A 16730-nucleotide genomic window follows, 5' to 3' on the forward strand; every position below is an offset into this window, starting at 1 on the left:
GAAAAATTCATACAACCGTACATGAGTCGATATAATTAATTCTCAATTTCTTAGAACTCTTTGAATTTTATAATATTTGACATTATTGATTTGTTTTCAAACTACTTTTTTGACTCTCTTTTCTTTTGGATTTCATAAGAAAATAAAATATAGTACATTCAGCTTAAAGGAATGCTGAGGTAGAAAAATTTGGAACGTTTTGAAATTTTAATTAATATTAATATTAATAATGAAAAAAAAGTTATCTACAGAAAACCCTGCAGGGCTATTTTTTATAAACAAATAGTGCATTTCGTAAACGGATATACATATTTTTTTTTTTTGCAAAATACTAGAAAAAAAATAAGGAAAAAAGTTGACATTAATTTGGAGGGTGATCATTTTTTTTTTATACAAAAATTAGATGTAAAATGAAATATTTCATAAACTATTGAGAAGTTATCGAGACAAACTAGTATCATTGTTTTTAAGATTTAATAACGAACAAAATGAATTCTGAACAAAGTCTCTACGACAAATAGTTGCTGTGATAAAAATTATTAAAGCGCGAAAGCCGAAAAAGCGCGTTCTTTTGTCCACGCCCGGATAAACAAAAAAGTGTAACTCGGCAGCAAATCGATGATTTTACAATTTTTTTTTTTTATTCCCTTAGTAAATAATATATCAACCATAAAGAAAAATTGGTAACTTCCAAAAAAATTTTTTCGAATTTTAAATTTAAAAAAAGTGAAAATCACTTTTTGTTAAATAAAAAATAGAAAAAATGAAAAATAAATAAAATGAGCTAATAGATAACTTGCTTTGAACCATTACCCAAACAATTACGGGTCAGTACAGTTAAAAAAATTTTTTTTTTCATAAAAAAACACGACTTGAAAAGTTTTTGAAACGTATCAACAATTAAAAAAAAATTTATATGCTTTTTTTTGATACGACAGAAATTCATCTCGCGAAATTCTGAATCGAATGGTATATAGGAATTTTGGTCATTTTTTTGAAATTTTTGTTTTATAATTTTCAGTACAAGAACTTAAAAAAATTTCTTGCCGTGGAACTTAGAAAAAATTCGACTTCGGATATCTTCGGGAATTGCTAGAAAGAGAAAGTGGTCAAAAGACGTAGTGTCTTTCTCTAAAGGATTAAGTCCGTGCGTATCCCCACGGACAGATTGTGATCTTTTTTTTTTTTTTTTTTTTCGTCTCCAACGACTGAAATTCTATTTTTCATCAATTCTCATTTCTCATTTTGTTATAAACAATGTCATCAAAACTAAAAAAAACAACGTTTCTACAATGTAGGTATCAAAAGATTGTAAATTTTCTGAATCGGAAAAATAACTCATCGTGAAGAGAACTTTTTTACAAATTTGTTAACTAATTTATTATAAATAATGACGAAAACTTTTTTAAAAAAAGTCCTCTACACGATAAGTTATTTTTCCGATTCAGAGAATTTGCAATCTTTTCATACCTATATTGTACGAACGATTTTTTTTAATTTGTTAATTAATTTTTTATGAACAATGATAAACTTTTAAAAAAGAAGTGTGTGTGTCAGCTCCGACCACGATCGGAGTTTACTCCTCCAGATCGACTGTCTAAATAGACACAAAAAAGGCTTAAGTACTAGTCTAAGAAAAAGACTAATACCATATCAAATGGTAAATAAACGAATCAATGAAGATACGTAAATAATGTCTTTTTATTTCATTTTAGACTAGTCGAGAAGTTGATTTCCTGCAAAAAATAGTTACAGGTCTCCTAAAAATATGCTTGATGGCTCAAACGATCCGGAATGGCGTCTAGAGAAAGACGTTTTTTGGATTTTAGGTGGAAAAATAAAATAACAATTGTTATTAACAAAAAACCGTTAGAAAAATTAGCCGTCCAGTTTTTTGGCAAAATCTCTAAAAGTATAAGTGATAGCTCAAATATGAAAAAAGTTTCTGAAAGAGCAGAAAATTTTAGTAAAAGAGTTCTCGAATTGTAGCTCCAATATTTATAATTTTAATTTAACATTGAAAATCGGCTTTTGCGCGGCAGTTTCGGCATGCACGCGCCGCCACTCTAGTGAATGTAGTTTTTAAATGATTTTTTTATGCAATTAAATATCAATAAAAAAATTTGAAAACGTTCTGGTGTCATCTAAACACTTCAAAGAATATGATTCCGCGGTAATAAAACTTGTATCATCATTTTTCAAAAAGTTATTCAATTGTTAATCAACATTTTTTTTACGGGTTTGTGTTGTCATAAAAGGCGTATAAAACTTTAAATAATTTATCTATAAATTTTTTGTTTCTTGGAGCCCTTTTTGTAAACATGCTCAACGAGATGACGGTATAAAAGCTTATAAAATATTTTTATTTCATTAATTATTAATTTTTGAAGTAACAAAAAAATTAAAAATTTTAATAATGTATGTTAAATCATTTTTTTTTTTTCAATTTCAAGCTATTACTGATTTCATATTCTTGTTAGGCATTATATGATTACTTTTCAAATTTTTTCTTTCCATTCGTGTAGAAATTTTTTATAAACAAATGGATTAATAAAGTATTTTTGAAAAATTTTTTTTTTCACTATATTGTTACCGTAAAGAAATGATGATTTAAAAAAAATTTTTCTTAAAAACAATATATTATTGTTTATAATCGTTTTTTTCGTATTTTGATTATTTGAACAAATAATGAAGGAATCGTTTTTTTTTAAATCATAATTTGTATTTATAAATATAATGGCAAAAAAAAAAAATTTTTTGTCAACAATTAATTCATTTACTTGTTGAACAATTTGTTATAAACAATTTTGTTTTTTATTTTAATTTTTTTCTAGAACATAAAAAATTACCAAAACAGCAACCTGCAACAACATGGCATAAAAAATTTTTTTCTATTTTTTAAAAAACATCAGGATTTTAGAGTACGACAAAATCGAAGCACTGACTCAATTTGTCAACAAACAAATTGCTGTAACTTTGCAACTATTGCAGATACAGTTTTCGACCTTTAAGTCGTTTTTATACAGTATGAGTTAAGCTTTCTTAAAAATTTTGAACCTAACGTTTATCTGTTATAGTTCTCTGACAACACGCATTTATTAATAAAAATTATAAATGCGTTTTTAAAAAAAAAAAATTATTTTTTAATTTTTATTTCCTTACGCTAACAATATGGTGAAAAAAATTTTTCAAAAATATTTAATTAATTCATTTGTTTATAAAAAGATTATAAAGTTTATAAAATGGCATGAAAAAATTTGAAAAGTAATCATCTAATGCCTAACAAGAATATGAAATCTGTTGTAGCTTAAAATAAAAAAAAAACACTTGAGAATACAAAATAATAATGCTCACTGTACGTTTCATTTGAGTTTTTTTCAAATTTGTTAAGTAATTTCTTTATAAAAATAACAAACTTTTTTAAAAAAGTTCTTTACAGAACAAGGTATTTTTCCGATTCAGAAAATTTACAACCTTTTGATACCTACATTGTAGAAACGTTGTTTTTTTAAGTTTTGATGACATTGTTTATAACAAAATGAGAAATGAGAATTGATGAAAAATAGAATTTCAGTCGTTAGAGACGAAAAAAAAAAAAAAAAAAAAGATCACAATCTGTCCGTGGGGATACGCACGGACTTAATCCTTTAGAGAAAGACACTACGTCTTTTGACCACTTTCTCTTTCTAGCAATTCCCGAAGATATCCGAAGTCGAATTTTTTCTAAGTTCCACGGGGAATAAAAAAAAAAAAATTGTAAAATCATCGATTTGCTGCCGAGTTACACTCTTTTGTTTATCCGGGCGCGGACAAAAGAACGCGCTTTTTCGGCTTTCGCGCTTTAATAATTTTTATCACAGCAACTATTTGTCGTAGAGACTTCGTTCAGAATTCATTTTGTTCGTTATTAAATCTTAAAAACAATGATACTTGTTTGTCTCGATAACTTCTCAATAGTTTATGAAATATTTCATTTTACATCTAATTTTTGTTAAAAAAAAAAATGATCACCCTCCAAATTTATGTCAACTTTTTTCCTTATATTTTTTCTAGTATTTTAAAAAAAAAAAATGTTTTAAAATTGATCTTTATCCACAGAAAAAATGATCCTTGATCATTTTCTTGTGCGCATCGACTGGAAAATACTTGTGCTGAGGTATAATAAGATTTTACTAAAATTTTATAAAATTTTATACAATAATTTTCTTACGGGCCGTTTCAACTAGTTTGTATTTTTAACTTTACAAATAGCTTAAATTACCTCTCCCCCCCCCCCCCCATCTTAAGCGTCTCCTCCCAATGCCCCTTTCTCAATAATATTCAGAAGCTTCATAAGCATATTTTATTGAATGGTCATTTTTTGAATAACACTATTCATGCCAATATTATTATTAGCACCATCTAGCGGAACACTGGCTCGTGCAGTTGAATGATTCAAACGCCGTGAACTAAACGTTTTACTCACGAGGTTTTGTTCAGAAGTTTAATTCAAAGGTTGTTTTGAGTTATTCCTAATATAAGTATTTCGTTCAGTTCAAGTGATGATGTGGTGGGGATAAAATTCACACCTTTCCACTCACGTCTTTTCGTTGACCCGATTGAACACGAAGATTTTTACTCATCGGCTTAAAACAACAGACTGAATTTTTTTAAGATCGGAACGAAAAGATAGTGTCCTAAGCCGATTGGGTATAGTATCGTCATACGGTCGGTCTTCACAAAAGGTTTTCTTCAACTGTCTAAGTTTTGGTCAGTGAACTAAATGTATTTTGTTCATGAATTTTACTTGATTGAATCACAGCCGTGATTCAATCAGCACCCCTGATTGCAATGAAAGAAAAAGTAAGAATCAATAAATATTAATTTATGAATTCGACTCCAATGCTTTATGCGTATGTTGCTAATTGCATTGGAAGTCATGAAAAATATATATATAAAGAATAATTATAAAAAAATATTGATTCAATTATGACCAATGAAATAATTGGTATAATTAAATAATTATTGGAAGGGATGTTACTACCTGGTAACAGCTCTTCTGGAAATCGAAAAAGATTTCAGTTTCCTAAGTGAGCTCATTCGTCATTGACGAAATTTTAATTATTTAAAGGCAAAGTCCTTAATTTTATTAAATCATTAATAATGGTGATTTAATTGTTTGTAAACTGAATTATTAAAATATAATTCAGAAGTTTTTATAAAATAATTGTTGAATTATTCAAAAGTGGTAATTCATTTAATTAATAAATAATTTTGATAAACATTGTAACGATCGTTACAAATGGATCGCGATTTAACCGTACTTTAATTTATCAATTCTTCTAAATTTTTTTTATTTTTTATTAAAATAAGAATTTGACTGCGTAATTCAAAGCACACCCAATAATATGTATAAAAATGCGTGTACGTATATGTGAGGGTTTATTCATATGTATATTCTTTCACACCTATATATTCATCTAGCTCTTTTTGGGTTTGTTCTGAATTCTCACCGAAAGAGTGTGTGAATACGAATGGTCAAGTCAGAAGAGTGAGAGAGAAAGGAAAATAAGAGTAACCAAGTAAGAAAACTTTGTATATCTCTCTCCCGCTATGCACAGCTGCACCGCTACGGCTGGTCCCTTACGAAGAGCTCACTGTCTCAATGTTTTCCACATGTCCAACGCGAGTCCCTCAAATCATCATAAATGTCACATAAATTCATTAAGATATTTCCGTGATCTAGTTTGAATTAAATTTTAATGTCTAAATCAAGTTAGCTTAAAAATTCTCCCTTAGATCTAAATTTTATTACCCAAGCACTTAATTTAACATCATCTAACGCCGATGAATATTACAGTTCCCACGAATTCTATGTTGATTTTATTTACCCGAAAAGTAGAGTAAAGAGCTCCTGTCATTTAAATCAAAATTTTATTTCTTTCTGTCTCGCTGCTAATGGAATTAAAGAGTGCATATCCACCCGCTAATGAAACTAACGGTTTCCCATGGATTCCGGTAGCCGATAATTTTTGATGAAATAATTTTCAGAGGTCCAAAAATTAAAATAAATGTCACTTAAATTTACGATCTCCTGTTATTTTCTATCATCTCCATACGGAGATCAGTGGTAAATTTTAAAATGTTTTCTTAAAAATTAAATTATCGCTTTTAAAAATATGTACCACTAATGGATTTAAGTAATTAATATTTGGTCGTAAATGAATTAACCGTCTGTATCTCTGAGTCCCTTACAAATAGTAAATTTTCTAAGATGACAGGTTTCCGAGAATGAAAGTAAATGTCACTCAAATTTATGATCTAATCCTTTACTCTCACGCTCTCAATATTTTTAGCCCCACTTTTCTCCCAAAATTTTCGTATATAAACCCCGGAAAAATAATTAAAATCAGTCATTACTTCTACTACCGAAACCCTTGTCGGATCTATCTAAATCCGAGAGTAAGGCTCACTGAGTCGACTTCAAAATTCGTTCTCGTGACGCTCCACGCCTAGGCAATCGGGGGTCCTAGATCGATAATCGCAATTCGATTCTTTTATTTTTTTTAAAATTCAACATCTAAAAGTCATTACTTCTACTACCGAAACCCTTGTCGGATCTATCCGCGAGCAAGATTCCAAAATTCGTTCTCGTGACGGTCCACAGCCTAGGCAACCGGACTCCTAGATCGATAACCGGAATTCAATTTTCTTTACTTTTGTAATTTAAACCTTTGTCGGATCCATCTGCGAGTAAGACTCACTGAATCGACTTCAAAATTCGCTCTCGTGACGGTCCACAGCCTAGGCAACCGGACTCCTAGATCGATAAACGCAACTCGATTCTTTTACTAAAAATTATAAATTACGCGACTTAAATTTTATTTTTAAAACCTTTCCTCGTGACGGTCCTTCGCCTAGGCATCTGGACTCCTAGGTTGGATACCTAAAGTAAAATCATTTGAGTTCGCATCAAAATTAATTAAACCCCTTCACGTGACGTCCAAATCGGAGTCCTTGTTCAGGAATAGTTAATTCCGCTAATAAAAACCTAAAAATCATAGCAAATTCACTCGAAGGCAAAGCCGGCCTTTCGGTTCAGCGTGCAGTGCGTTCGTTTGAATAGATTCAACCTGTGAATCTCAATAAAACTGTCATAAACATTGTAAATTCCTGTGTGCACAAATTCAAATTGGTGAATTTGGAGTGAGTGTGTGTGCAAGTATATCAACCCTTCTGGGTAAGTCTAAAATTATAATATTTACATGTAAGATTCAACTTGTCAATATACAACACATGTTTTTCTTTTAATACATTCGTCTTTTTATTTACTGTCTTTTTTCTCCAGCATTCAAGTGCTAGTAAATTAAGTCATAGTAACCCTAAGTAAGACGGAGAAAGAACACGGTCTTCTCGAGGGCCCATATTCACCGACCCAATATCCCTCTCGCTCAAAAATCCCGGACCTACCCTAACGCCACGCAGGTCATTGAACGGGACGGTCTATAGTACATCCGCTCGGTACGAATAGACAAATAAGTTATAAACCATACGAAATTATAACATTCTTATATCAGCCACGTGAGCCGAATTCCTTGGTTGGATGACAGAATAAAAATAATTTCATATTATAACTTATAATTTAATAATCGGTGCCCAATCACTCATATGTTCTCACACTAGCCACGTGACGGTTCAATCGAACTCCTTGGTTGAGTTATAGAACGAGATAATTCGGTATTCCGATATTAAATAATAAATCAAAATAACCCTTTCACCCGTCGCCTTCACTCACTCCGATCGTGACAACATTCCATCGATTATCAAATCTAATTTGAATTATTTAAATATAATTCATTTAATAAATAAAATTCAATATTGATAAAATTACATCAATTATCAAGGGTTGAGAAGGAAGAATAATAAATAATAATCAAATAAATAATTGTTGATAATAATAATAATCATCAAATAAACCAAGGTAACAATTTAATTAAATAAATAATTAATAATAAATTTAAATAATATATTGATTGTTTAAATAAATTAAATAACAATTGAAATCGAGAGCTAAATCATTTTATAAAGCGTTAAAAATTGTTAACCGCATTTAATTGTCTAAATCAAATTTAATTTTGTTTTGTGATAATTTTTAAATAATTGTTTTGATTTAAATAAATTTGGAAGTTATTTTAATTTTGCTTTTATTATTTTACTAAATTAATCAAATTTTATTTTACTTAATTTTTAATAATTTTAATTATCTCTTAGACAACGAACCGTAAGTAAATTTATTTTTTAATTTTATTTTTAATAAACAGTCATCCTTATAGCTCCGTCCCAGTTATTTCGCTCGGCAAAGGCTAAACAGGAGCACTACTCTTAATATGTGTTATTTTGACGTAACATTATTATTATATTATTTCAGAATGAATAAGCATTATGAGTCGTGCACTTTTGGATTTTCAAAATTTTTTTTCATTTTAAATATAGTGAATTTTTCAATATTTTAAAATTTTCAATATAGTGAAACCTAAACTTACAATTAACCTTCTCAATAAGACAATTTATAGATAAATTGAGAAAAATATAGATAGCCTGAACTGAGAATCGAACCAAGACCATGTCGGTATCGTGCCGAGTACTCTACCAGTTGAGCTATCCGGTACTATACTATAATCCGTTCAATTTAATCTATAACTTATTGAACCACACCGTCCATCGTACGGTAATACACCAATTTTTAAATATAGTTAAACCTAAAACTTACAATTAATCTTCTCAATAAGACAATTTATAGATAAATTGAGAAAAATATAGATAGCCCGAACTGGGAATCGGACACAGACCAATAAACTCAAAAAGTTTCAATAAAATGTTAGGCTCAACTGGTGGGGATAACTTATTAAGTGATAATTGATCAGCTATCGAGCGGGATGAAAAATGATTAAATTATTAAAATGACTATTAAAAAATAGGGACTGGTGATAGAAGGGTGAAAATTCAGGGTTGTATGTTTTTTTAATGCCACATTATAAATAAATAAGAAATAAAAATTTTGTCCTAAAAATAAAAAAATATATGTAGGGGTAGGTCACTCTTATCATTTAAGGGTACGAAAAATAGATGTTGGCCGATTCTTAGACCTACTGAATATGCATATAAAATTTTATGAAAATCGGTCAAGTCGTTTCGGAGGAGTATGGTACCAAACATCGCGACACGAGAATTTCATATATTAGATATACGTTTTTTGTTTCCATATTTTAAAATTTTTTTTTGTTCCTCACGACTTATGTCGTGACTTATATAATTCTTCAAACATGGGATGAGAATGACACAAGTGATGAGCTTATTGATATCATCTGGAATTAATTAGAGGCATATACGATTGAGGACCAAAATTTTTATTCTGGACCGATTATAACTGTTGCTGGAGCAGCAGCCATATTGAATGTTTTGAACCACCGACTTTGTTGGTGGTTTGCGATACCTGGTAATCTAGCACCATCTGAAGAGAATTATAGATTCAGTCCGAATTTCGTAAACATAGGTCAATGAGCTAATCGTAACATTATAATGTATGATGATGATCACGTTAATGATGGTGATGCTGACACAGTAATCATCGATGATGATTATTATCATCTTAGAGGACAGATTCATTAAATAAATCAGAGAAAAGAAGGAAAAACCAAGTCTAAAATATCGTTTGATAACTTAGAAATGATGATCATTAGTGACGATGAGAAAATGATTATAAGTGATGATGATGATGAAACTACACATGAGGAACTGTAATCATTATCATCACTAATAACACTGACTGATTTTTGTTTTTTTTTCTAAACATATTTTATTATGAGTTTTTTTTATTGCAACTTTATTTAATTAGAATTGATTATTTAATTAGTGAGTTTGAAGTCAATCAGTTTTTCTGTAAGCTTACATGTTCTAAATTATTTATTCGGAACAAGTTTAAAAAATTTATTGATCTTTATTTTTTCTTATTATGACTTTTATGTATTTATTATTTTTTGTTCTAAACATATTTTATTATGATTTTTGTAACTTCCCGCTAAGAAAATTAAAAATTTTCAAAAATTCGGGAAGTTATTGGTTTCAGTCCGATTTGCGAAAATCGAATTTCTATCAGATTTTGACGTTTTGAGGTTCTAGAAAGCTATCCTGACTAATTTTACGATGATGTCCGAGTGTATGTATGTGTGTACGTACGTACGTACGTACGTATGTATGTATGTAAATATTCATAACTCTTGAACGGATGAACCGATTTTGATCGTTGAGGTGTCATTCGACGCGGCTTGTTAATGTCTTGAAGCCGTAAAAATTTAAACTTAATCAGTAGGGTGCGTTCAGAGATATTTCAAAAATAAAATTTTTTCGAAAATGTTTTATTTGGATAACTTTTAATTTGCTCGATGGATTTATTCCAAAATTTAATCAGCTCTAAAACTCTATAAGCCGCGTCGAATGCCACCTCAACCATCAAAATCGGTTCATTCGTTCAAGAGAGACCGTTGACGAAAGAATTCAAAAAAAAATTTTTTTTTGGTTTTTTCGAAATTTCTCAAAAACGACTCGATAAATCGATTTCAAAATTTGATCAGTTTTAGAACTTGATAAAACACGTCGATTGCCGCCTTAACCATCAAAATCGGTTAATTCGTTCACGAGATATCGTGGAAGAAAGAAATGCTAAAAAATGGTTTTTTTACAAAACAATGGTATACAAAAGTATTTGCGAGCTCGAAGAGCTCGAAAATGTATTCACAATAATGTTTTCGAGCTCGTTGAGCTCGAAAACAGCGGGAAGTTTTGGGGCTGGCCTGCAGGGTCAACTGACAGACCGATTTTTTTTTAGTTTTTTAGTGATTTCTCAGAAACGACTTGAACGATCGACTTCAAAATCTAATCAGCTCTAGAACTTTATAAGCCGCGTCGAATGCGAGCTCAACCATCGCAATCGGTTAATTTGTTCGAGAGATATCGTTGGAGAAAAATTGTTAAAAACGGTTTTTTTCGATTATCTTTGAAGTGACTCATCCGACCAATTTCAAAATTTAATCAGCTCTAGAATTCAAGCAAACGCGCCGAGTACCACCTCAAACGTCAAAATCGGTTGATTAGTTCAAAAGATATCGGCGCTGAAAAGTTAATAAAAATAATATTTTATGTTATTTTTTCTGGATAAAACAAAATATTATGTGCTAAAATGTGTCTGAAATCATACCAACTCTTTCTCTTTGTAGTCTCTTTTGATATCAGATAATGTCATACAACTTGTTCCTTGGTTTTACACATATTGTCAGCAAAAAATTGAAAAAACCCAGTCGCTAATGTTTTTCTCGGATATTCCATATATTATTGCTCTGACCTATGTCAAAACTCATTCAAATCTAGATTTCGATCACTGACATTGATTTCTGCCTTAATAAATTTATTTCAGAGAACATAATCGATAATAAAAATTTAAAAGCCACTTCTTCATTAATAATTGTCGATTCTTAACTTTTCGAACTCTAGCATAAAACGTAACTTGTTAGAGCTTGAAAAGCTCATAAAAAAATGATTCCATGTAATAGCATTTTCGAGCTCGAAGCGCTCGAAAATATATTCACAGTGATGTTTTCAAGCTCCTTGAGCTCGAAAACAGCGGGAAGTTTTGGGGCTGGCCCGCGGAGCCAACCGACGCCCAGATTTTTAACTTCCCGCTAAGAAAATTGTAAATTTTCAAAAATTCGGGAAGTTATTGGTTTCGGTCCGATTTACGAAAATCGAATTTCCATCAGATGTCGACGTTTCGAGGTCCTAGGAAGCTATCCTGACTAATTTCACGATGATGTCCGAGTGTATGTATGTGTGTACGTACGTACGTACGTACGTTCGTACGTACGTACGTACGTACGTACGTATGTATGTATGTAAATATTCATAACTCTTGAACGGATGAACCGATTTTGATCGTTGAGGTGTCATTCGACGCGGCTTGTTAATGTCTTGAGGCCGTAAAAATTTGAACTTAATCGGTAGGGTGCGTTCAGAGATATTTCAAAAATAAAATTTTTTCAAAAATGTTTTATTTGGATAACTTTTAATTTGCTCGATGGATTTATTCCAAAATCTAATCAGCTCTAAAACTCTATAAGCCGCGTCGAATGCCACCTCAACCATCAAAATCGGTTCATTCGTTCAAGAGAAACCGTTGACGAAAGAGTTCAAAAAAAAATTTTTTTTTGGTTTTTTCGAAAGTTCTCAAAAACGACTTGATAAATCGATTTCAAAATTTGATCAGCTTTAGAACTTGATAAAACACGTCGATTGCCGCCTCAACCATCAAAATCGGTTAATTCGTTCGCAAGATATCGTGGGAGAAAGAAATGCTAAAAAATGGTTTTTTACAAAACAATGGCATACAAAAGTATTTTCGAGCTCGAAGAGCTCGAAAATGTATTCACAATAATGTTTTCGAGCTCAACGAGCTTGAAAACAGCGGGAAGTTTTGGGGCTGGCCCACAGGGTCATCTGACAGACCGATTTTTTTTTTTGTATTTTTGAAATTTCTCAAAAACGACTGGATAAATCAATTTCAACATTTTATTAGCTTTAGAACGTGATAAAACACGCCATTTGCCGCCTCAACTATCAGAATCGGTTAATTCGTTCGCGAGATATCGTAGGAGAAAGAAATGCTAAAAAATGGTTTTTTACAAAACAATGGCATACAGAAGTATTTGCGAGCTCGAAGAGCTCGAAAATGTATTCACAATAATGTTTTCGAGCTCATTGAGCTCGAAAACAGCGGGAAGTTTTGGGGCTGGCCCGCAGGGTTAACCGATAGATCGATTTTTTTTTGTAACTTTAATTGATTAGAATTAATTATTTAATTAGTGAGTTTTGAGTCAATCAGTTTTTTTATAAGCTTAAATCTCTTAAGTTGTTTGTTTGGAATAAATTCAGAAAATTTATTGATCTCCATTATTTCTTATTATGTTTTTTATTTATTGATTATTTTTTTTCTTTAATCAGAAATCATTATTAAATTATTGAGTTAGTTTTAAGTCAATCAGTTTTTCTTTTCTGTTTAAATGGCTACTTATAAGAATAAGAGTAATTAATCTCAAAGTTTTGTAACGTTTTTTTTTGTTTTCTTTTTTTTTCGCTTATAATAACTTTTATTTTTTTTAAGAATTAAATGTTAAATTTATCATTGTGCTTCAACATGTCTGTTTCTCAGCATACTCTTTCATATTTTCAACATATTAAGAGCGTCACTGCTGGTCGCTCCGCCGCTGCCCTTTTCTCCAAGCGCGCTGCCGCTCTATCTCTTTCACCCCCCGATGCTCTGAGCGTCGCTGCTGCTGCTTGCTTACATACCTGCGCTTGCGCAAACTAACGTTTGAATTTCCCGCGATCATTATTACTTTCCTACCATATACTTTCATTGGAAATGCGCTTTGATCCATCGAACGGTAACACTCATGCGTAAACATCTGGTTAAATTTCCAGCATGTTTTTGATGATTTTCATTTTTTTTGTTATTTCATCTTATTTTTCTTTTATCTAGCTGTAAAGTGAGCGAATGCGCAAAAAGGATCTGGTTTAGGTGTGATGGAATTTTAACAATCAAAAATTACACAGATTTTATCAATAAATAATTAGGTTATTTATTCACACTTTATACAGTTAAATGTAGTGAGAATTAACATTAGATAGCGAATGCGACAAGTAAAGTGGTTAAAAACGCGTGGTGGTTAGTAAGACTGCACGATGTAGATTGGATATTGAGACGGCGTCTTCTTCCTTCGTGGCTGCTCGGTGGTGACGTGGCAGTATGGCTGCAGTAACCAATTTTCCCATTGGCTTAAAAGTGCGCCAACAGGAAATAGTTAGCTACCAATTTCTCTGATTGGCCGGCTGGTAGCGGGTTCTCATGCCGCCGTGGCACGGTCATGAGCAAGAAATTGTATGTGTCGGGCCCAAATAGCGAGTGACCTGGCACTATACTGACACTCAAGTCAGTAGCGAGTTCGGTTACTCCCAATCGTAGCGGATATGCACGAAGCTTTTCAAATTGCCTAAGCTCGTGACTGAACATTCTCCCCAGCGCTGGCGACGGTGTCGACAGGATTGTCGTCTGGAGAGTGAACTGATAGCACACACAGTTCAGAAGTAAGCGGCTAAATCTGCAGGATCTTTGAATAGCGGAGCGATCGGTCTTTAATTTAACACAGCCTCAATCTGTGTTAACTGTAGCGAGTTGATCGTAAGTCAATAGCGATTCACCAATAGTTCGTATAAGATGGAACTTGATTGACTTTACGGCTGCTTCCCATTTGTCACCGAAATATGGAGCGCTTAGCGGGTTGAACTTGCAGTCTGTGCCATCTGTAGCGAGTAAATACTGAAGTTCCTTTAGCTGTCTCGATCCTGCTGCGAATTCTTTTCTTAGCGTGGCGTCTGCTCCTATAAAATTTGTACCACAGTCCGAGTAAAGAGTACTGCTGGCGCCTCTCCAACTAGTAAATCTTCTATATGCTGCGGCGGAAGCGTCAGTAGAATAATTGATGATAATTTCAATATGTATAGCGGACGCAGCGAAGAATGTGAGACCTGACTGGAACTTGCCCACCTTCTATCCAGACAGATCTCCGTAAATCAGCGAGAGTCAATTGAGTTCCCCCATGAGATGTTCTTGGCAGTACAACGGAGTACTCGGAGTCGGCGGTCGCTTGAAGAATTCGCTACTGAATGATGAACGAAAGAATCCAGTAATACTGCAGTAGAGGAGGGCATAACTGGCGAGACAGGACTTACTCCCTCCCTGCGGCCTCTGGCGCCGGTCCTAGGGGGTTTTCCCGAGGGGGAAAGGTGAGGGGGGAAGGGGCATCGTGACGTCAGAGGGAATTCCCTTTGTCGGCGCGAGAGCCCAAATGACTTGTCAAAAGATTTGACGTGGATGATTGGGGGTTAATGGATTGTAGGTGTCAAAATTAATGAGATGGGTATAGAAATTGGATGCAGGTGTGCAGGATTTAGATGAGAGTCGGGAAATTAGGGTACAATAGACCGGTTGTATAAAAATATTAGACGAGATGGGCATGGGTGATTGGGGGTTAATGGATTGTAGGTGTCAAAATTAATGAGATGGGTATAGAAATTGGATGCAGGTGTGCAGGATTTAGATGAGAGTCGGGAAATCAGGATACAATTGACCGGTTGTATAAAAATTTTCTGACGAGATGGACGTGGGTGATTGTGTGTAATGGAATGTAGGTGTTAAAATTAATGAGATGGGTGTAGAAATTGAATGCAGGTGTGCAGGATTTAGATGAGAGTCGGGAATCAGGGGTACAATGGAATGGTTAGATGGAAAACTGGTGTCTGAGGGTAAATTTGAAGAAGAACAGGTTTTTATTTATTCTTTTTTATTTATCATTTTCTTCACACGCACATTCATACTTATAAAAACATAGATTTTATTTTAGGTATATGTATTTTAATAGTACATTTTTTATTATATATTTATCCTCCAGCAGTTCTATTTAGCTGTTGTGAGTTCTTTTAGTCATAATTACTGCTAACAATCTTGTCTAATAATTGAGGAAGTGGATGATCGGCCATAACTATGTACAAAGTATTCTTTGGATTACGAAAATATCTAGTCATTCTATAATTCATTTCTGGAGGATATTCATCGAGTAGAAAATATACAGGTTCTTTTAAATATTTATTGGCTATAGTATTAGGACCAATTATGCCGCCATGAGCCGATAAATAATTGATATAACATGACTTTTTAAAATAAGTGTTGAACATTTTATCTTGAAAAGAGGTTATAGCTTTCCATTTGTCATCACGAGTAAAACTAGGGGATATTTTCCACTGATTCTATTGCTCGCAAGACAAAGTCGCCACACATTTCCCAAAACCATTATTTCCACGAGCCAACAAAATTCTACCCCGATGTTTTTCAATAGTGTCAGTCACTGACCAAAATTGCACAAACAGATTACCAAGAGGCTTAATAAATTTGTTCTCTAGGATTTCACATTCTGTCATTGTGGTCGCTTCACTAACGTACTCCTTTTGCATAAACATTATCACAAATTCGAACGGATATTCTCAAATATTCTATCACTTGGTTCACTATATCACCAAACATCATTCCTGAATATACGAGATCATGATGCATTGCAAATACATTTTCAATGCTACGTACTCGTAGGTCAAATACTCGTACGCCTGCTTTTAATTGTTCAGTTATGTCCAATTGCTGTGTTTGAGCAGCCAGTAAGAAAGTTTTATATGTGGCAGAATTATGAGTACCAATCATTGCAAGCCTATTTATCTTTCGTGTCCCTGTAATATCCGTAAGAAAGTCACTATGATCCCGGTAAGTCGGAGAATATGCTGCAGACAAAGACACTAATGGTGCCATCGATAATACAAATACAAATATTATTTCCATTATACAAAAATATACACTATTTCTCTTTAGTTATAGTATACAACCTGTCGTGACGAATCAATTTTGAAAACTACCAAACTCAAGGTATAATATAACTGGTAACCAGGTATAAGAGAGTAGAGGGGGAAAGATTCAAGTTTTTCCCAACTTTCTTTGATTACCTGGATTAAAGATATGAGTTTATGTATTAGTCTCTTACGAACACTCCTACATCATGGATCTATTTGATATTTCGGAAATTGATGACGAGTTTTTACAG

At 32.5% G+C, this 16730-nt stretch overlaps 1 protein-coding gene across 1 annotated transcript; it reads right to left on the reverse strand.

Moving 5' to 3' along the window:
* Positions 1 to 16075: 16075 nt before the first annotated feature.
* LOC130670491 (1-phosphatidylinositol phosphodiesterase-like) lies at positions 16076 to 16471 on the reverse strand. The gene has a single exon (XM_057473898.1). It carries the CDS (start codon positions 16469 to 16471, stop codon positions 16076 to 16078), a length of 396 nt encoding a protein of 131 aa, XP_057329881.1.
* Positions 16472 to 16730: the final 259 nt, after the last annotated feature.

The sequence above is a fragment of the Microplitis mediator genome, chromosome 6, assembly GCF_029852145.1.
Source record: "Microplitis mediator isolate UGA2020A chromosome 6, iyMicMedi2.1, whole genome shotgun sequence".
Lineage (NCBI taxonomy): Eukaryota > Metazoa > Arthropoda > Insecta > Hymenoptera > Braconidae > Microplitis > Microplitis mediator.

Excerpts from the sequence above, each read along its gene's own strand:
- LOC130670491 (XM_057473898.1), bottom strand. The coding sequence starts at position 16,471 with ATGGAAATAATATTTGTATTTGTATTATCGATGGCACCATTAGTGTCT.